Source organism: Uloborus diversus, chromosome 7 (genome assembly GCF_026930045.1).
Source record: "Uloborus diversus isolate 005 chromosome 7, Udiv.v.3.1, whole genome shotgun sequence".
Lineage (NCBI taxonomy): Eukaryota > Metazoa > Arthropoda > Arachnida > Araneae > Uloboridae > Uloborus > Uloborus diversus.
The window spans coordinates 57,878,921-57,901,117 of record NC_072737.1 but is presented as its reverse complement, the minus strand read 5'-3'; the positions used below and the strand labels follow the sequence as shown (position 1 = coordinate 57,901,117).

Below are 22,197 nucleotides of genomic sequence, written 5' to 3'. Positions count from 1 at the left end.
TGATTGCTTCAGAGGAGCCTTGATTCAAAATTTTCATTATGATTGCTTTTAACATTAGTGTTGAAAGGCAACAAAATTTGTAACAATGGGTTTTATATTTAAACATTTAATGAGGAAATTACATGAAACTTGCGGTTTTCCATCTTAACTTAAATAATTATTTTATTTTAGAATTTTATTTTTTCAGCGCTAAGTTGTACCTTAAGATTAAGCAAATCATTTAGTGAAATCCCGAAGTCTCTAAGTAGTCTAATAGCAGATATATAAGAGAAACCAGGCCTCAGATTTCTCCGAGGCAATCAGGCCAAGTATAATAAAAGTGCTTAAATAACAGAATTAAAAAAAAAAAAAAAAAATACTAAGCACTTTTCATAACGCACTCAAAAGGACAAAATAACCTTTCTGGGTCAGAAAGGACAATTTAAGCATTCCTGTAGTTTTCGAAAATTCCAAGAAAATGACACCACAAACGAAGAAAAGTGCGGCTCAAATCATGAAGAGAATTTCTTATCATTATATAGCTTTCAATCATAGCTTTGAGTGTTCAAACATGCATATTTTTCTTATTGGGTAAACGCTTTTTGTGTTCTCAAGAAGCATTATGATATTGAATGCAAAATAAACCTAATATTTACTCTTTGTTAAGCTTTAGTAGTTCAAAAAAAAAAAAAAAAACTCTTAAAAGTGTTACATGACGTTGTGTATTTATCTCTGTACTTTTTTGAAAAACCTTCTTCATATAAAAACGCTGTCCGAAAAGGTGATTTTCAGGAAAAAGTTATAAAGATCACTATATATGTGTTGTGGAAAAGGTCTGCGGACTGATTTCTAGTTGATAAGGATACAATGCGAACATTTATCGCTTGAAATCTGAAGACTTTTATTGTCTTAAAGTTAAAATTGCGGAATAAAACGCAAATGCGTATATTCACAAGGAACGATAAAATTAAAAATTTTAAAAACCTCCGATTGAGTCGCAACTGCAGAATCAAGAGGGAAAATTGAAAATCCTTTTAAAAGTCTTATATTATTTAAAATCAAAGTCAAGTATTTTTTTTTTTTTTTTTTTTTGCTATTAAATTGAAACTGGCAACAGATAAAAACTTTAAATCACTGCTTTTAATTCTCTTGTTGGTCAACAATGAATGGGGTCGTTTCCAAAATTTTAAAAGTATTTTTTTCTGAAAGAGCATGCTTAAAAACACAGGATCTGACAATTTTTTAAATAATTTGTTTAAGTTTAATATTTAAAAAAAAATGCTAAAATCTGCGCGCTTTCATTGTTTACATTTCTTGTCTATGACATCACAAATGATGAAATGCCATTCTGTGTTGCCATTCACAGAGCAAAATATTTAATTCGCATCTTTACTCACGTGTATTGGCAACGATATGGTTAATAGCAAGCGTAGAGCTCAATTTTAATTGGCTTCTTGATTATCATAACGTGGAAACGCGGTACAAAGATGCGTCAAAGAGCATCATTTGTGACGTCACCAAGACCACGCTTTGTCTGAAAAATCGGACATATTAAAAAATTAATTAAAAAATAACTGTTGGAAAAATGAAAGAATTTTTTGGGTTATGTCATTTATTTATTTATTTATTTATTTTTGCTTATTCAATCAATTTTAGTGACTAAAAGTATTACTTTTGACTGAAGGAAACAACCCCATTCGGTTTTCAATCGCGTGAATAAATGCTTAGCGGTTATTAAAATCTGCATTAAAAAAGTCATAATTCGAATTTTATGAAAGATAGAAGCTCCAAACACATTTTATCAGAAGGCGGAAAAAATTTCTCTTTATTTTGGTATTAAATTTTAAAATTTTTAACTATGTTCTCACTGCAAAAATCGCGAAAAACATTTCAGAGGTTTTTAACTAATATCTTCGTTAATTAATGTCATCCAAAAACACAACCTAGCTAAAAACACTCCCGATCAACTCCCCTTTCGATTTTTTTTTAAATTTTTTTTTTAAATAAAGCTGTCCGTCCATTTTGGCCCTAGAGTGCGACAGACAGATACACACACATAACGGGAGCTCAGATTTTAAGAAAATGCATATATCTTGAATAATTGCAAATTGCTTATCTCTACTATATCAGTGATATAATTGATTCACGTGCTTTAAGAAGTACTGCGGAACTTAGAATTGGATATGGAGAATGTCCATCCGTCTCAATTTTTCAGGCTGGCCAAATTGATTGAGAAGGTAATTCAATAAATGATGAATTACTTTTTTTCGAAGATCTTCTAACAATTGTTTTACAACAACATGAGGGGTTTTTAGCACGTTTGGGAACAAATAACAGACGTGTTTAGCGTTTATCAAAAGTCTAGAACATTTTGACTGCAAAAATCCACAGTGAAAAACACACGAACACAATGAAAAAGTATGTTTTGGTTTTTCCAGTAACTGAAATAAAATATTTAGATTTCGGATGTTTAGTTCTGATGTAAATTAGTATGCTAATTAATTAATATGTTGAAGTTTGCTGATCGTTTATTTAGTACTTTTGATATAAAGTTATCTTACCAACCCACTAGTACTCTCATTTTAGAATTAAGAGAGGGGGGGGGGGATATGTAAGAGGTAAAAATGTCGCGTAAAAATGAATAAGTGAAAGGGAGGGGGGGGGGTTCACAAGCGGTTTCTTTATAATATCTGATACCAGGGTCCACCGACTGATGACAGGCCCTGGTGTTAAGCAAATTGTGATTTAAAAAAAGGACAAAAAGAAAAAAAAATTCGAAGTGAAAAACAACGCATGTTTTTTTTTTTTTTTTGGCAAAATTAATTTATTTTAAGGATTCAAAATTTTTACTCGTTTCATACTTTTGCGCCATTCTAATTTCGCCCCAATTCTTTTAAATCACGTATCGCTAACGTAATAACTTACGCTTGACGATTCTACAATGACTTTTTTACTACCCTTTAGCAATGAACCATCGTACAAATGAGGCTTAATTACCTCCCTTTCAGCGCTTCCGCAGAGGGGAGAGAAGAGAGAAAACATCTTCACCTCCGGATTCGCATTGCAAATGCAGCGACATCAGCATTGGCGATTTAGTGCCATTTCGATCATTCAAGCACGCTTTTTCCCAAACTTGTCTCGCCAACCTGTTCCTTAATGTCGGCTTCTTGGTCGAACCACTTTTTCGTCAGGGGTCGAAAGGAAGGTTGTCGAATAAAGATAAACTATCGTTGAATATTTTTTAGTGTAATGAACATCATTAGACATTCGATTTTTGTTGTCACATTATCCAAGAAGGTGCGTGAGGCATGTGGTACCACTCATGAAGAAATTTTAAGAGTTTACTCCAAAAATAGGAACACTTTCCTTTTTAATTTTTCTAAGAAACGCCTATTATCAGTTTTTTTTAGTGTTAAAAAGAAAACTAATTTCATCCAGGTTGATTTCAATGTCGTACGGGCAAATTGGAATGATCCAAGCTTCATCTGGATTCTACACGTATTTTGTGATAATGGCAGAGCATGGATTTCTTCCGAAATACTTACTTGGGCTTCGAAAAGCGTGGGATTCAAAAAGTGTCAATGACCTACTGGATTCCTTCAACCAAGAGTGGGTAGGTGTTTTTCCTACAATATTTTCCATGATCTCTATTTACAATATCATACCATAACTGGCAAATTTACACCGTAATGAAATATTATACACATCTATACAATAACTTACAAAACAACTTCTATTGATTCTACTCATTTCTACAACCTCTACTCTTATATTGATGTAATTTCAATCTATCTTTTTATCATAAATTATAGACAATGAGGTAAGGCAGTGTAGTTATATTTCACTACGAACAATTGTATTATTGTTATTATTATTGTTTTTATCACCATTGTCGTCGTTTTTGTTTTTACTATATTGTAACACTGGTTTATTATTTTTTAATTTTAATTGCTATGACTGTTTTCATAATTATAGTAATCTGATATTTTAATTTTAGTATTATGAGCGTAATAATCACGAAAATGTTGAATATAACAATTAGTAGTAGTATTAATATTATTATTATATAATTTATTATGCTATTATATATGATTATAATAATAATATTATTATTGTTATATTATAATATAATTAAATTATTATTCTTACTGTAGTATTACTACTATATTATTTCGTTATAATAATTATATTGTTATATGGGTCATTCCGTGCGAAATGAGCAAAATTCGCAAAAAAGGGGTTGCCGCATGGTAACAGATTTTTATGAAATTTGGTATACAGGTTCCTTTTATGCCTATATAAAAATATCTAAAATATTTTGCATAATATTTTTTATTTGAATAGTTACATGCGATTGAAAATTGGTCAAATTGAACAATATTTTCATAAATGCTAAATGTTGCATTTTTGAAGGCTTGTATCTTACTAACTATTTAATAAAAACAAAAAAATTATATATGGTTGCAATTTATGGAGTAGGGTAATTAATCTGATATCAATAAAATTTTCAAAGTTATTATTATAGTTAACTTTTAACCGAGTTTCAAAAACTGAAAAATATTTTTTCTCATAATTAAGCATTTTATTTTTCAATCTCAATCTTTAAGGATTGCATTAGTTTTGATGAAATTAATATCCAATAATGTGCTAAGTATCATTAAAGAAATACCTTACTTTTAAAGCTGTATTCTCCTAAACACTCTAAAGCTGTGTACTCCTTTGTCTTCAAAATCAGTTTTAAACTTAGGGTCATTTTGTTAAAATGATGATTTTCCCCTTTACATAGACGTAAAAATTCAAATGAGGGAAAATTCAGACAACTTTAAAATTTTACAAGAATATAGAGCTGTGTTTCTACTATTTGCTTGAAGAAACTCGAAATTGGTTTTTGATTTCCAAACGTAAAATAAAATTCAGAAAAATAGCATTTTCTTTGTGTTTTATGGCTCAATCCATACAGGTTCAATGGAAGGGTGCGCTCAACCATTGTTAATTTTTTTGACATTCATATCTCTAAAAGCTGCGTGTGAAAAATATTTAAAACCACTTTTACTTTTCTCTCAACTGGACCTTTAATTTTTTAGAGGTAATCAAAAGTGATTTTCGTAGTCAAAAATGGAATTTTTAGACCTTTGCATTTTGGCCAAAATCTATTTGAATTACATTTATGACAGTTAATTTAACTCTTTGATGTTAAAGTGCATAAGTCGATACTCTTACATGCTGAGTGACGTAGCTGTAAGTTAATAATTAAAATAATGGCAACAGGTTAAAGTTCAAGGTCGTAGGGGACGGAAACACAAAATGAAATACAGCAAATACTAATCACTGGAACCATGCTAAAAAGAATATGTAACTGTTGCTGTGTGTTTGTGTACCCTTTATACATTACCCCTCAAAAATCGGGAAAATGACAAAAGTGACATTTTTAGACCCCTGTAAACCAAAAGGGGATGGAATTAATGAAATTTCTTGGTCAATTGAATATTCCATTCAAGTACTATACATGTTATACATATTGTGTTTTGTATTTGGTTAGTAAAAAAGCTTGAAAATGAGCAATTTTGCTAGTCAATTCACACACTAAAACAGAAATAAAAAGTGTGAAAACTTCATTGCACCTTCTTAAGTTACGTATATTGTGCCCTATATAATACATTAAACTGGAAAAACATAATTCAAATTTTCAAAATAAAAATTTTAATTTGTTAACTTAGAAATATTTGAACATGAATGAGTAGTTTATACTGTATGGAACTTGTATGGATTGACCGTTATGTGAAATTACGAGAATTCAAAGAACTAGATAAACGACTAAATGATACAAAAGCAAGTATATCTAAAACTTATTTCATTTTTTAAAAAATGTACATTTCAGCAAGTACTTCTTAAACAAGCTTTTGAGAAAATGAAACACGAAAGAAATGGTTAGTTTTGCTAAACTTACGATAAAAAGAAGTAACTAATGAAATTTTTCCTTAGTTCAAGTTACTCTAGTAACAAAAATACGCTGATTCCAATGATTAAAATTTAGTAGCAGGTAAGAGAAACTTCAATATATGTTACGTAAAAAAATGGAGTAATTTTCGGAAATTTTCGGTTTTTTAAAGTACGATTTCGTCATCAAGGAATTCATGAACAATTACTAAATTAGAACAAATAGTTAGTTATAGATAGTTTTTCAATCTGAATCATTTTTACTGTTATTTTTTCACTAAAAGCGCTAGAAAAGTGATTTGAAATCTGAAGTAAAGTTTTTTTTGCAATACGTTCGACTTCAATGGAGAATGTCGCAACTTGTTCGTAAGAGAAGACGCTTTGTGTGTGACTAGAAAAAGTGGTCTGAGCTGCAGTTGTGGATGTTGTAGGTGCTAGTTCGTTTCATAGTTCCGAAATTTTTTAACAGTGCTACAGGAGTCAGATTACACCGTTCTTACACATTGAAAATTATGACTTAATAAGTTATAATTTCTCCTTTGTTAACGTAAAGTACGTATTTTTTCAGTTTGTTTTTTTTTTTTTTTTTCGATTTCAAATATAATTAATGCAGAACATTAAGGATGAAAATTAGATTGGAAAGGACGGATACAAGGGAGGGGCGATGAGGGCGATCGTATTGTTAGTAGGAGGAATCTAGTGGCTTCCCCCGGGCATTTTTCAAAATTTAAGTTTTCAAAACTTGATTTCTGATACGTTAGGTAGTGTTATGAAAAATAATTGGTTCAGTAACTTTCCCTCAAGTAATTTTTCGAAACTGAATTTCCAAAAAGCGCAATTTTAGACGAGCTTCAACAATGTTAGGGGAAGGCGCGCGCCAAGCCTGATCGGCACCGTCGTGCAAATGCCTTTTGAGCGCCTTTATGCAGTGGCGTTTAGCGAAAATGTGTTTAACACCTGGAACTAGGTTTTGTAGACAAATATGACGCAGGAACAAATAAGTTTGGCATTTAATTAAGAAAAAAAAACAATGTAAAAACGTTTCTTTTATTCAGGATTACAGTGTGCGTTTGTTTTTACTTCAAATCTCGTAGTTATTTCGAGTTACGTAGCTCCTCTGATACGCTGCTGCGTTTTGGAAAAAGAAAATATTTAGATATCAAAGTTAACGCCGCTTTAAATCGCTCCAATCTTTAATTGTTGAATAACTAATCAAACTTTTATGCCTCTTAAAACATGACAACAGGGTACTCATTACATTTCTAAATTGAAGTATAGATCCACCTGAAAATCTGAAACTGAAATTCCTTCCAGTAAAACCAATAATTATAAAATATGGAAGGCACTGAATATGATATCTAAAACAAATACATTATAGAAAGCTCTTTTTTTTTTGACAAACAAATAATTAAAGAAAAGGGAGGAGGAGGGAGAGGAATCGAGTAAATTGGTCAAGTCGTTACTTTATAGAACTAAACAGTTAACCAAAATTGTTGTCTACAATATCCAATTATTACGCACAAATAAAATAGATGCAAATGGGCTTACATTATTTTTATGCTTGATAACACACTGTAACAAATTTCGGAAACGTTTCTAGATATATCGGAAACGTTTCCGAAATAGTAGGAATCCTTCATCCAATAGCGAACTCCTCAATATTCAGAAAGCTTTTTGTTATTTCAAGATATCTAGAAGCGGAAGTGATGACACAACGCTTCGAAATCTATTTCATCCTTCCAACACAGGCGCCAATGAGTCGGAAATATCGAGAACTTCTTTTTCTTATCTATGGTTGCTGCAGTCAGCAACTGTTCAGCATTGGATTGCTTGTTATTTCATGTCTAGAGAGTAGTAAAATGTGTCGAAACTAATTTTACGCCTTTGCATTTTGGACTGCCTTTGATTTTTTAGACGATGTACGCAGCTATTAAGTTAGTTAATAACCATTTGCTTCTTTACAATTTCCAATGCGACCATAATTAGATATATATTGTGTGTTCAAGCGTGAATAGTTTCAACACCCGTGTTTATACTTAATGAAACGAAAACCTTTGGATTACTTATTCAGTTGTAATGGAGGTACTTAGATTTTCTTCCGCTCATGTTCACTTGTAAGTATTAATGAATATTTTAAAACATGTTGTTATATACATTTATATTTTTGTTGATTTGCATTTGATGAGGCTCCAATTGTAACTCTTTTTGGGTTTATCGAATTAATTTAAAGTTATCCTACGCGGTGTACTATTTGTTGTAACCAACTGAAACTGATTAATTACGCAAAAGAAGTAAGATTTATATTTGAGAAGCAATCACAGAAAAGTTATTTCGAAATACTTGGATGTACATACATTTTGGTTAAAAAAGAAAAAAAAATCAATTGTTTAATTCTTTAGAAATATGGTAATGCAAATATTTTCTAGTATTGTAATATGCTTCACAAAAAATGTGCCGGTTTAATTTATCTTTTTTTATTATAATTTATTCATTCATTTAAAAATATTTATACCATTATAAAATGACTATGTTATCTATTAGTAAGAACATAGTTATGAAATTAATTCATCTGCTTATTCATTATGTTAAATGTGGTTAACAATAAAAAAATTCCTTGACATTAGTTCCGAAAATAACATTTCCTTCGTGGATATACTAGTTTAATGTAGGACACTCAGGAGGAATGAGTCAGTGGCAAAAATGGAACAGCTGCATTTACATGCTGAAATAAAAAGTAATATTATTTCATGTCATCGTTTTAAAAGTGATCAGTTTTTAAATACTATGTTATTAATATGCAATGCACATATGGTGAGAAGACGAGGGGCGTTCACCACGCAGACTGTGCCATTGACATTTTCAAGGGGTTGCTTCTTTTAAGGTGAGGGGCGCTTTATATCATTTTATGGGTGCACCATCACTCTTATGGTGTGGGGGGGGGGGGGGACTCTCGTATATATGAAATGGAATAATCATGTAATAGAGTTCAATGTTTTAATAAATAAAATATATAATGCATTTTGCGCACACTCTAAATCAGTAACCTATTTTGATTAAGTATCTATATTTGTGATAAACTGGAAAAGGGCAAGAACAGAAGAATAAACCCGAATGGTTCCAGCAGGGGAACTTTGGTGTCATATTTAAATTATCAATTTCTCTGTTGGTACTTTTCGGTACACTTTGTTGGTCAAAGAAATTGACTTGACGTGAACGAATTTCGGAACGCAAAGTGTAGGTAAGTTCTGTCAAATTTTATCCGAAAATAAAAGCTATCAAGTTTGATACAAGATATGTTTTTAAGTTCTGCATTAAAAATACAATATGTTGATAATTTTGTCTTGAAAATATTGAGAGAAAAATTGAAGTTTAATATTGTTTAACAAACAATCCCACTTTTGAGAAAGTACTCCCCTTCCCTCCCCCGACGATTTTGTGATTATGAATGAAACTACTATATTATTTCATAAATTTTCAAAAATTTATAACTGTGCATATGTTATGCTGTTAACCATGCTATTTGTCATTAGAAATTCAGAAAAAAAAATCCACGAATAATTCTAAAATTGCTTGTTTCATTGCTCTTAGATATGAAAGAATTGAAACTGATATGGCATGCAATACTATAGTAAAGAATTATTTTTTAGAAAAAATCACGGAAAAAGGATTCCGAAATTTTCAGAAACGTTTTTGGAAATTGTTTGGAGAATTCCGAAATACTCGGAAACGTTTTCGAAACTTTCATGAACCACAGATGCACAGAATACTCAGAAACATTTCTGGAAATTACGGAAAGAGGATTCCGAAATACTCAGAAACGTTTCTGGAAATTATAGAAAGAGGATTCCGAAATACTCAGACACGTTTCTGGACATTATAGAAAGAGGATTCCGAAATACTCAGACACGTTTCGGGACATTACAGAAAGAGAATTCCGAAATACTCAGAAACGTTTTTGAAAATTTCATGAACCGCAGCTGCACGATATACTCAGAAACGTTTCCGAATTTTTTTTACAGTGCATGATAGAGTCGAATTACCACGAACGATTGTTAAAAATCACAAAAAGACATATTGAACAAATTATAATGCAACATATTCACCCCAAGATCCAAAATGGGAATAGAAAATTTGTTGCACCTAATATGCTCATCAGCCTTATGTACTTTTGACATACCGAAACATCATTCACGGCTCCAAATTAGGAATAAAAAATGCTAGTTTTTGCATTTATTAGCATCACGCGTTTTCATTGTAAACTATTTCGCTTTTGAATAGTATGTTTAGACTAAACAAGGCAGTATTTTTTTCTTTTAGATAGGCAGAGATAGGATTGCTTGTTTCAATGAAAAGTTATTTCAACACCACCATTAGACATAATCAGGGCCAGATAAACGCACGGTGTGGCAGATTCATGGACCTAGACACCACAGTTTTAGTATCACCCAAATGGGGGGGGGGAGATTTCTTTATTTCTTCTTTTTTTTGAAAATTTCCGCATGAAAAATGTGCAGATTTTCATGTGAGAGGGGAACCAACTTTTTCCAGGGTATGTGCATCACTTTGGCTTCATGGGGCTCTCGATATAATGCTAAGTTCTTTTTTTTTTGGTTGGAGAGATTTCCCCCATTTTAAGCATTTTTGATGAGTAGAATAACGCGCCTTTTTGACTCTGGCGCCGTCGTGCTCCGCACGACCTCGCACAAAGGGACGGCGCGGCCCTGGTTAGGGAGAGTCTGTTTCGAAAACTTCTCCCGGAATTATCACGAAACTGAAGTTCTAAAACGAAATTTTAGAATACTCTTTGCTATGGGAAATGTTCGGGGACCTGCTAGGCTAAATGTCTATACTTTAGTTGTTTTAGATAAAATGCAGTGCGACCCCCGCCCTCCTCCTTTCCAAGCAAGAACAAACCAGATAGGTAAATTAAAAAAGTAATCACCCCCTCCTTTAAACATTCCCGTATCCGCTCTTGGTTTGGAGAATCGTGAAATATCGGTCAGGGAACAATAACAATCTAGAGCAAAATGCACAATCTGGGGCGAAGACAGTTCATATTGGGGATATTTTACATTTTAGTTAACTTCAATTTAGAGGTTTGTAGGTTCTTAGCTTTCCATAAATAACTAAAAACTCGTGTTTAATTTTTAATGGAATTTTAATTTATGTATTTATTTGCTGTGAAAGTTTACCATATATTAGAACTGGTTTCAACCGATTTTCTTTTTATAATATACAAAAATCAGTCTTAAAAGAAAAAATACACATATTTTAAACTAAGTATGGAAAATAGGGTTAAAGATTTTATGCATGAATAGTATTTCTTTTCACTCACTCTGTTAATGTCAAACAATTCTTTGTATTTCGAACGAGGTCTTCTTTTTCTTTGCAGTTTTAAAACTTTATAACTCATTTTTACGCTACATACTACAACATTTTTTTTTCTTCTTTTTTTTCCAGACCTATGCCGAACGTAAAAAACTGGAATACACTTGCCACACTGCTTTCTTCGTTGCTATTGTTGTCGTCCAGTGGGCCGATCTGATCATCCGTAAGACAAGGAGAAACTCCATCATCCATCAAGGAATGACGTAAGTGCTCATTCAATGCATGTTCATATTTCTCACCCGTCTATTCCAACTTCGAAATTCATCTTTGATGGGATATGAGGCAATGAGAAGTAAAGGGGTGTAAGTGGACATTTAAACGTTGTGAGGAAAGCGTATGCTGAGTTCAAACCGCAAACAGACCTTCATTGAATAGTTTGTCTAAATCTCGTTGTATACAAGCATTTGCGGAGTTACTATTACAATCTCTTTTCTTAAAACAGAAGAGAGTTTCCCGTTCCATCACTGTAAAAAAAAATTGTGTAACTTTACTCCATAATATTGTTGGCAGCTTAGCTGTCTACACTACTTTGGAGTAACTTAACTGATATAACTGGTGTAAAGGTACACATTGCGCTTGTGGAAGGTTACACCATGGTAATGTAACTATAGCATAACATATCACTCATTTCTGCGTAAGGTTACACTGCGTTAAGGTTAGCTTTCATCTGACTCTCTTGAAAGATTTATCAAGTTCATGTTTTTTAACAACCAATGTACACCATTTATTTTTTTTAATATACAAACGAGAGAGTTTTATTGCACTAAGAGAGGAAATGACTTGAGTTGGATCAGATCCCCGAACGCAAATCTCAGTTAGGTCGCAGAGCAAGAGCTTTTACCTCTTGGCCACTAAGAACGGTTTTCGTTTCGCTTATAAGAGTTTACGCATGCGCTTTGATTTTCTACTGAAACCATAGTGCAAGGTTCCTCCAATAATTTGAGTTTTTAAAACAATAATGCTCCACACTTCAGAATTTGTGTAACGTTACACCCATTAATACTGGTAAACTTACAGTTTTTTTTTTTTTTACAGTGATTTGTGTTAGTTATCTCAAAACTTTGCATTTTGGCACTTGCACCACTTTGCTTCTAGTAGGTACTTCATAGTTTCCTTTTTAGGTTAAGCCTAAAAATAGTATGCGAATTATGACTTGGCAAGTATTGATGACAAGTGAGATAGAGCGGTCAACGAGGCGAACAATAATGCTGCTATATTTTGGATATAAAAAAAGTTTGTTGTTATGGTTGCCATCTTGAGCGAAGAAAAAACTAGAAATAATGTTAAGAGCCACAGAATAAATATTCCCTAAAGCTTTACGAAGCAGAAGTTTGCCAATATCATTGTATTATAAATATTTTAATTTTTCTTTCTGTTTTTCCCGTAGTAGTAAGAAAAATATGAAGATTGAACAGAAATTTGCATTTGCATTAATTCTTCAGAAATTGCTACATTTTTTAAATGTGTGTGCAAAATTATTTAAAAAAGTATACATAATAGTGAATAGCATTTTTGCTTTAGTTTGTAGTCAATATTATTCTTCATAATTTCGAAGAACCTAAAAATTATTTTTCTGCGCAATATGTTGCACATGCATTATAACTGTGAAATATCTTTAAATTCTAAAAGCTATTTAATAAGTACTCTCGGTAGTAAAATCGCGTAAATTTAGAAACGTCAGCACTTAAACCCTTACTAGCTGCGTGCCCGGCGTTGCACGGGCTACCTAAAAAATGTAAGAGCAGTCCAGTTGATGCTTTTGTAGTACACTGACACTAGTTTCTAACGCGTTAAGGAATAAATAAATGCGCGTAAAGCAAGGTTTGCAAAACACCAGTAAAACATATTTTTGCCAAAACACCTCATCAACGTTACTGTAATTGAATTATGTTTAAGTATGATAGCTGCGTCGCCCGGCTTTGCACGGTCCACCTCAAAAATAAAAGTTATGTCAAGTGACGCGAGTTCAACACTCAGGCTTGAACCAAAAAAAAAAAAAAAAAGTCAGTGTAGTTTTGCGGCAGATTGCGGAAAACCCCCCAAAAAAGTAAACATTTTAAATCCCCTGATTACAGGAAAAGCCTCAAAACAAAAACAAGAATTTTACCTGAGCATATTCGAGAAAAAAAAATGGCAACAGATCTTTCATCTCAATGATTTTCTTCACGCTGTAAATTTTAATAAAAGCATTGTTGCGGAAAGTTGAGATGAAGCACTGAATAATAATTTAAATGGAGGAAAGCCTTCGAAAAATATGGATTTTATTTTGAAATCTAAGAGTCATAATTAATAATTTTTAATTGATATCTCCGCTAATTATTATCGGAGGATTATGTTAAATAGCCAAACATGAAGACGGGAAGATGACGAATCCATCGATACCTGGTTCGATGGTCAGTTCACTGTCGTTCGGGAGAAGAAGCTTGGACATAGATAGATAGATAGATAGATACTCAGATTTTATATGTATAAGATGATACATTAAAATGAATACAGATGAACTGATGTCATAATTACAAGCGTTAAACACCGAAACAAAATTTCAATACAAATTTTACAATACTTATACTATTAAACCAATAAATTATTATTTCATTTCAAAATTCAATCTCCTTCAACTATCCTACTCTTTCTATCATTAAAGAGCGAACATTAGCGGAAGAGCTTTCTCCAATCCTAAAGCTAGAAAACTTCCAAAATTAATTGCCGAAGCTGGGCAATATCTGGTACCGGACTAAAGATCTGATACATCATAATGAATGATATAATTAAAGAACCCTTTGTACGTAATCTACCCCGTATGATTAAATTGCCATAATTTTATGCTCGTAGGGGGGGATTCATCGGATAAAAATTAATTTCCACTGAATTTTCGATTATAATGTTTGGTTTGCCGCTTATTCAAAAGCACTTTAATTTTATGGTGAAAGTTTTAGTAAATCAAGAATAATATTATTGTAAGGGATTTGGTTTTCTATGTATATAAGATTAACGAAACTTTTCTGGATAGAGGAGTAAGGGGTGAGTAAATTTGGTGGATAATAAGATAAGTTATAATTGGTCGAGAAAAAACAGTAATTAAAATAATAGCATTTGAACTACTTGCGAGTATACTTAAAACTTTAAGGTTGTATAACCGTTTCTCTGACAGATACAGCTTAGTAACAGTAATTTTAGGGGGGTTTGTGCGTGAAAGCTTAGTCGGCCAGGACTTCGAACAGTATTTTTTACTTCCTTTTACAAAAAAGAAAGTATTGTCTTCGCAAACAAATTTTAACTCAAAAACCGATCTTAATTTCCAATTTACTAACCCCTGAATGAATATTGAGTTTTTTTTCGACTCGACCACACGTGAATAAGTGCCTAAAAACGTATAGACACGCGAAATACCCATTATGATGATTCCCGAGTTAATTACAACGAGTTTTCTCGTGACGTCTGTATGTACGTATGTATGTGCGAATGTGCGTATGTATGTTGCATAACTCAAGAACGGTAAGTCCTAGAAAGTTGAAATTTTGTACGTAGACTCCTAGTGGGGTCTAGTTGTGCACCTCCCCTTTTGGTTGCATTCGGGTATTTCTAAAGGGATCTTTTGCCCTTTTTTGGGGAGAAATCATTGTTAATTTCGATGTAAACTCAAGTGGTGCTATAATTCGGCTGACACTTGGCGATATATCGCCAGTCTTTTGGTCGCCACGTTTTTTCGCCAACTGGGTGACAAATTTGGCGATTTTTTAAAAAATTTTTTAAAAATTTGTTTCAATTTTGCCACTGTTGGTGATTTTTAGAGAGTAAACTATTGTGAATAAATCGGCAAAATGTGATATGCCACAAGATGTGAATTTTTTAGTAGGCCAACTTCCAACTTATAAAAAATATTTATAGAATTTTTCAAAGGTATTATACATTCTATATTCTGAAATACTAAAACAAGATATGTTTTTCTCCAAATGACATAATCCATTGTTATGTTTATTTCAAATTTAGTTATGAGAAACAAAACTTTTGATCAAAAAATCACTTCTTGTGGCATGTAACATTTCTGCCCCTGGCCTTTCAAATAAATACCATATTAGTTCAGTTCTGGTTTTCGTTCTGTCAAAAATAACGGATTTCGGTTCAGTCCCAAATAAATAACTTTAGTTCAGGTATATTTTTATTTGAACTAAAAATCTCATCTAACTCTATCTCAAATGTAGCAATGTAGGAGAATGTCTGGGCAAAGTGAAATAATTAAGATAACTTACTTGTTTCAAAATTAACTAATTGGAAATTTGATTTCAAAATTACAATACATAAAGAAAGAACAATGCATTTTATTACAGAACTTACATTGACACATTATTACTTTTGATTTTGACTGTAAATTTTTACCTTAAAAGAAAAGTTAAAATGTTTACTTTTTTTGCATTGGGCAAAATGAAAAATAAAAAAATTTCTATTTAATTATCAAATGTATTTTCTTTTCAAATGAATGAGTATGTAAAATACTAAACGAATGAGAATGATAGAGAATGAAACAATACGCGAATTAATTAGTAAACGAAAAAAATGTGTGACTAAAATAGTGAATAAATAAGAAAATAAGTGAGTGGATGAATAAATAAGTGAGTTATTAAAGGAAGAAATTTGCATGAACTGGTTAATAAATGAATTCGTAAGTGATTTAATAAATGATTGAATAAATAAACGATATGAACTATTTCACTTCGAATCATCCACTTTGCACCGCAAGCACTTGACCGATGATACAAAATATTTAAAATAAAAATATGCTTCTTCTGAAATAAATAAATGCTGCACCGAATATTAGTAGATCACAATTAATATTTAAAATGTAAAACAAGAATTCTATAATAATAAAAGTAATTTTTGTCTCACCACAAAATCTTACAATATAAGTATCATCTTTTGAAAATTGCTTATATTATTATTTGCTTTTATCCTCAGCGGTAACTTGTTCCCGACTGGAACAGACTAAATGTTAAAATATTACCAGCCACATAGTTAAAATATTATCAGATAGGTGGCTCTAAAAACATTAAATATTCCATCATTTCACTTTGAATTTCCTTCCTCTACATGCAATGATGGTAATCATATCATTGAAGTTGAGTTAGAAAATATTGATAAGTTGGTTACAGTAACAAAATGTCTGAAGATAATCGAACCAAAATAAACCATTTTTTTTAACTATTATCTTTTTTTTTTTTTTTTTGGTATAATTCCGTTTTTTTTCTCCAACTAAAATAACGTTTCTTTCAGATTTCTTCGATTCAGTTTGGGTTTAAATCCCTGTCTTGAATCGCATCTTCGTATATACGGTTGTCATAAAAGAATATCGTGGTCTTAAAATTTATATTTCATAAACACTTAGTACTATAAATTACGAATAAAAAATTAAAGATAAACTGAAAGCTTATTTTCACTCACAAATGTTCGATATGTGCGTCTTTCGTAACGCGACACACATCAATGACATACATTTTATAGTGCTTCATTGTCCATTTTTCGTAATGGGGTATCTTTACATATGGGATCTTTCAGTTCTTGTGATGTTGAAGGTAATGGTGGTGTATAAACTCTGTCTTTGACGAGACTTCATTAAAAAATTACATGGGGTTAGGTTTGGGGATCTGGCTGGCCAACGCATAAAGGGTAAATCATCATCACTTGCACGGCCAATCCAGCACTGCGGACCGTCAATGGCGCAGCGAATGGGGGGTAGGGGGTACTCCCCCCCCCAGAGGTCTTGGTTTTAACATTGTTACCAATACTAATACCGTAATACAAGTGTAAGGACTGCTGTGACCAAAAAACCCCTTATGGAAAGAAACTCCCGGTTGTGCTAGTGCGCAACGTGCACGTTTTTAAGTAATTACGTACCTACGTGCAAAAATATATATATATATATATATATATATATATATATATATATATATATATATATATATATATATATATATATATATATATATGTGTGTGTGTGTGTGTGTATCATTTATAGTGGTAAGTGTAATAGTTTATGAAATATAAATTTTTAAAACCGGGGTATTCTTTTATGCTAACTCTGTATTATAAATGTTTTAAGATGGCTTCGCAACAGCTAATCAAATCAAATCAATGAATCGTTTTGACGCCAAGCAAAGGTATTGTGGACCGCGCAATGCACAATGGCCGCGTTTAGAAATGACCGATGTTTTTATTTAATTGAAGACTCACTTCCATTTCAGCTAGAAATTTGTTCAAAACAATTATAATTTACTTTCTAACTATCTTGGAAATTTCGAACACGCTTCGCATCATACAGAGAAACCTCGTGTTTTCATTGATATACCAATTTTTGAATGTATGAGTCACTGCGTCAATGAATCACTTTTTCTTAAATAAGATAAGTCAACCCTGCTCGTAAATTGACTTGCGCCCTATTAACAAATATAATTTAAGTAATTAATTTGCTGGTGATTGCTTAGCTTAGAAATAGAGAGTTATCAAGTTAGGCTGTGGGACGAAGGCATAAAAGATGCTTAAAAACATGGTTTCGTTTGCCAACTTCGGGGACTATAAAAAGTGATATTTTTCTGAATCCTTAGTGTCTACAGATGAAAAAAACCCAATGTTCACAAAAAATAGTGTCTCATAATTTTTTTACAGGCCACTAGAGATACATGAAAAGGAGTGAAACTGACAAGCAAGAGGCAGACAATTTTAAATACATAAAAAAATATTATACATGTACATTTAAAATATTATGCATGTACGTTAAAAACATTATGCATGTACATCAAAAAATAGTTTTTTTCAAGAAGCAAACTCTTCATTCTGAAGTATCATCGTCAGAATCACTGAATTCATCTATCTTGTTTTTACGTATAGAGTTATTTCTCTCTTGAGAGTTTATGCAGTTACAGTCACTAGAGGAAAATTATATGCATGAACAATTTTACGTCTTGCATGTACTACATCTCTTCGTCCTTCGAGGAACACCGAGTTTTCGGGCATGCACAGGAGACTAGTTTTTGAACATTATCTGATGCAATGGGAATAGTGCTCCATTGTATTTCAATACTGCCCGCATTTATAGTCCATCCAATGTTCTGATGAACTGGGAGCATTGATTACATCAGTGGTGCTCAACCTACAGCCCGCGGATCAAATCTGCCCTTTGAAGCTGACCCACGTGCCCCGTCGTTGTATTCAGTGTTAAAAAACGAAAAATATATTCTAAAACCTTCCAAAAATACTAGTAATATTCTTTCGGCGTTATGAATTTTGAAGTCAAGTAGTCATTAATTGATTTCTGAAACACAGATGCAATAAAATAAGCATGTAGTAATAATGACAGCAATTTTGGTGTGTAATTGTCTTTCATTTCCCTTGTTTTCCCATGCTAGCAAGAAAAACTTAAATCATATAAATAAATTTGATATTTATTCTGGCCCACGAGATTCCTATTAAAGTGAGTTGTGGTCCGCATGTAAAAAAAGGTTATTCACCACAGTATTAAATTATGCAAGCATCAGCAATGAATATTTGCTTGATAGTTAATGCACAAACGAGGGGATAGGGTAGGAGTCAGAGTCCGGAATTGGTTCTTTTTCACTCCAGCCCCGCAGCCCTGGTAAAAACATTTGCGCTTTAAATTCATTTCATTTTGATTCAGTCATATTAATATCTGGCTTTCGCCAATGTAAGTCTATGAGATATAGTATTTCTGTATTTATTAATAACTTTCATTTTTGTTTCTTGTCACCAAAAATTGAGAATGTATTTAGAATCTACTCCATTTTGTCAATTTTTGGTGACATAATAAATTTTTTTGCTTTGTCGTTAATGTTAAAAAAAATTTAATTGTCGAAAAAATGCCCTTAAAATGGTTAATTAAAAAAAAAAAAAAACTTTTGTAAAAATGTTCTCATCAAGAGCTTTTTCCAACAAAGTTTTTCTTAAACAAATCCACCTTTAAGTTGGCATTTTATATTTGCCTCAAATTTTCTCCGCAAACGCTAATATCAAGTGCTTTGAACTGGTCAAAGTTGAACGAAAAATTATTCGAATCAAAAAATGAAATACCGAAATGAGGTGTCATCGGGGAGATCTTTCAAAAAAAAAAAAAAAAAAAAACTCTGTTTGAATCGAACGAGTAGTTACTTTTTTTGGAAGGGGGGAGAGAGGGGGGGGGAACACATAGGTCGACCGACAGACACATATTTTCCCGATCTCAAGCCCCTACTTTCAAATTTGATATTTATTTATTTATTTTATTTATTTTTTTGAGCAATCACGATTGCTAATTGTTTTCATTTGACCGTCCTTGGTGTTTGGTTCCTTTTTCAACCTCCACCGTCCTCTGCAAGCGCGGCTGCTCCGGTCCTGAGTAATCCGCTTCTCCTGGTCCGTGGCGTCCATGTCCTACACACACGCACGCTCATACACACACACACACACGCCTTTACACACATTCACTACACACACGCCAACGTACATACAAGCAGGTCTACGCACACACACAAGCCTACACATACGCGTGCACAACTATACACACGTAACCGCCCAAGAGGAGGGGAGGCTTGGAGGGACAGAAGCCGTTTCTAGAAACAAGTGAGTAGGATAGAACCAATGAGTAGGGTCCTGTCGCAGCTCGTGATTGCGAAAAACATAATTTGAATTCAAAATTTCAGAATTCAAATTATTTTTTTTTTACTTTTTTTTTGTATTAAGCAATATTTTTACGATACATTAACCTTAGCCCACTAAACCACCTTTTATGTCCTTATTTATTTTATATTACTTTGACGAGAAAGTAGGCTAAAAATGAACTCAAAATATCGTCTGCAATCAAAAAGCAATATTATTGAAAAAGGAAAAGATAAAACATCGTGATATGAAAGTGAAATATACATTTTAATTTTTAATTTATCGTCTGCTAATGTTTATTTTTATAATATTTTTTAAACGTGTATTGGCATCTGTTAGAGTTGTTTATGTTCTTAAGATTTCGTAGGTCAATTATTGCTATTCCGTGACTCATCAATATCTTTTTTGTTGAAGTAAAGTGCCTTCTAATTTTTTGTATCTAACAATGTCTATGTGCGCTGGCTCTAGTGTAATAAACGAAATCTTGAGATTAAGATCATTCAGGGCTGCGGATTGATACAAATTTTGATTTCCTTTTAGTTACAAAATTACTAAGCAAAAGTAAGTAATTTAAAACGTATTAATAAATTTTGCAACGAAAAATTAAGTAAAGCAGAAAAATTTCGGTTGAAAAACTGTTTATTAAATTTTTAGATTATAAATATTGTGTAGAATAGCGCCATCTAGAGACAAATTTTTTTGTGTAAGTGCTAACAGTCCACGGAACATAGCTCCTATTGTAATTGCTAATTAAAACAGTTCCAGCTTTTGAACATTGTATTTTTCTATTGAGCTCAACATTTATAATAGATTTCAAGCAAGTTCACGTAGTCCCTAAGATTGGTAAACGAACTTGAACGATATTTGCGCTTAGCCCATAGACTAAGTATAGAACAGGGAAATTCGAAAAGAGAGATAAAAAAAAAGGTTTGCTGCAATAAAGCAAAAACAATGCTTCAAATACTGACTGAAATCCTTGACAGCGGAAATTTCAATTTTTCGGAACCAAATCCATTTTTGTTTTTAAATTTTAAACCATTAATAGTTTTTTCATATATATATATATATATATATATATATATATATATATATATATATATATATATATATATATATATTTTCTTTTACTTTACAGAAACCATGTTCTCAATTTTGCTTTGGTATTCGAGACGGCGTTAGCTGCTTTTTTAGTCTACACCCCAGGAATGAGCACAGCATTGAAGATGTACCCTCTGAAAGCCGAGTGGTGGTTTACAGCTCTTCCTTTTTCCATAGTCATCTTTATTTATGACGAAATCAGGCGGTTCATATTGCGGCGGCTACCACCTGGCTCTTGGATTGAAAGAGAGACTTACTATTGAGAGCGACATAGAAAAAAGGAATTTCTTTTCGGGCAGGACGGTACTTGAATAACAATCAGCAAGCACGTGTCTTCTGTGGCGTTTATGTTTAGCTATTGAAACACCGATCACAGCTTATGCATTTATGTGTATTTAGGGCCCATTTAGTTGTGTGTTGTATACACAAGAAATGGGTATGTTATTAAAAATCGTTGAAGGTACTGAAGAATAGAATAATAAAAGAAATTAATGAAGGGAAAAAAATAAAAACTTAGAATTTGTAAATGATCGAGTTCGGGAGCTTAAGTTGTAGAAATATCAAAGACCATTTCGAGATTCGATTGATTTTTAAAACTAGAAAAGCAAATTTGAATTGAAGTTCGTTTAAAGATTGACATAATGTACTCTCGAAACCATTAAATGAAAAATATTTCGTCTTTTCTACCACTTATGGTTTAATTCTTCGTTGGCCGATAACAATAATTATAATTTACCAGTAGACTCTCCCCCTGCTCGTTAATGCTCGCCAGCCCCTGGAACTGCTGACCCAGTCCCATAAAGATCGTGGCGTTCGCTCACTGGTCACTCAAGTTTTTAATCTACCCCCAATGACCCTTTTCAACTCTTTTATACACGAGTAACACAAAATTGGATACAAACTCTGTATTAGTCACCTGAATTTTCTCTACAGGCACAGTTGAAAATGTGTGAGTTTGGCGCCACGACAGAAACAGATCTAGATGACCTCATGCGCGATAAAAAAAAAACTCAGGGTTGACCATGTCTGAACACAGGTTTGAGCAGTATGACACAAGTTTGCCCCTGAGATTTGTTAATTACCAAGCAGAAAGCTAACCATACAGGAAACGGTGTTGAAAACGTCTTAGATCTGGCTGAGCCACATCAGCTAGAT

The 22,197-nt window shown here is 32.5% G+C and overlaps 1 protein-coding gene across 1 annotated transcript in view; it reads left to right on the top strand.

Moving 5' to 3' along the window:
* LOC129225928 (sodium/potassium-transporting ATPase subunit alpha-like) overlaps window positions 1-21,305 on the top strand; it is a 208,825-nt gene extending 187,520 nt beyond the window's left edge. Inside the window, exons 17-19 of the mRNA XM_054860469.1 lie at window positions 3,418-3,592; window positions 11,377-11,507; window positions 21,080-21,305. Coding sequence (XP_054716444.1) covers window positions 3,418-3,592; window positions 11,377-11,507; window positions 21,080-21,305 — 532 coding nt within the window. The remainder of the gene's footprint in view (window positions 1-3,417; window positions 3,593-11,376; window positions 11,508-21,079) is intronic.
* Window positions 21,306-22,197: the final 892 nt, after the last annotated feature.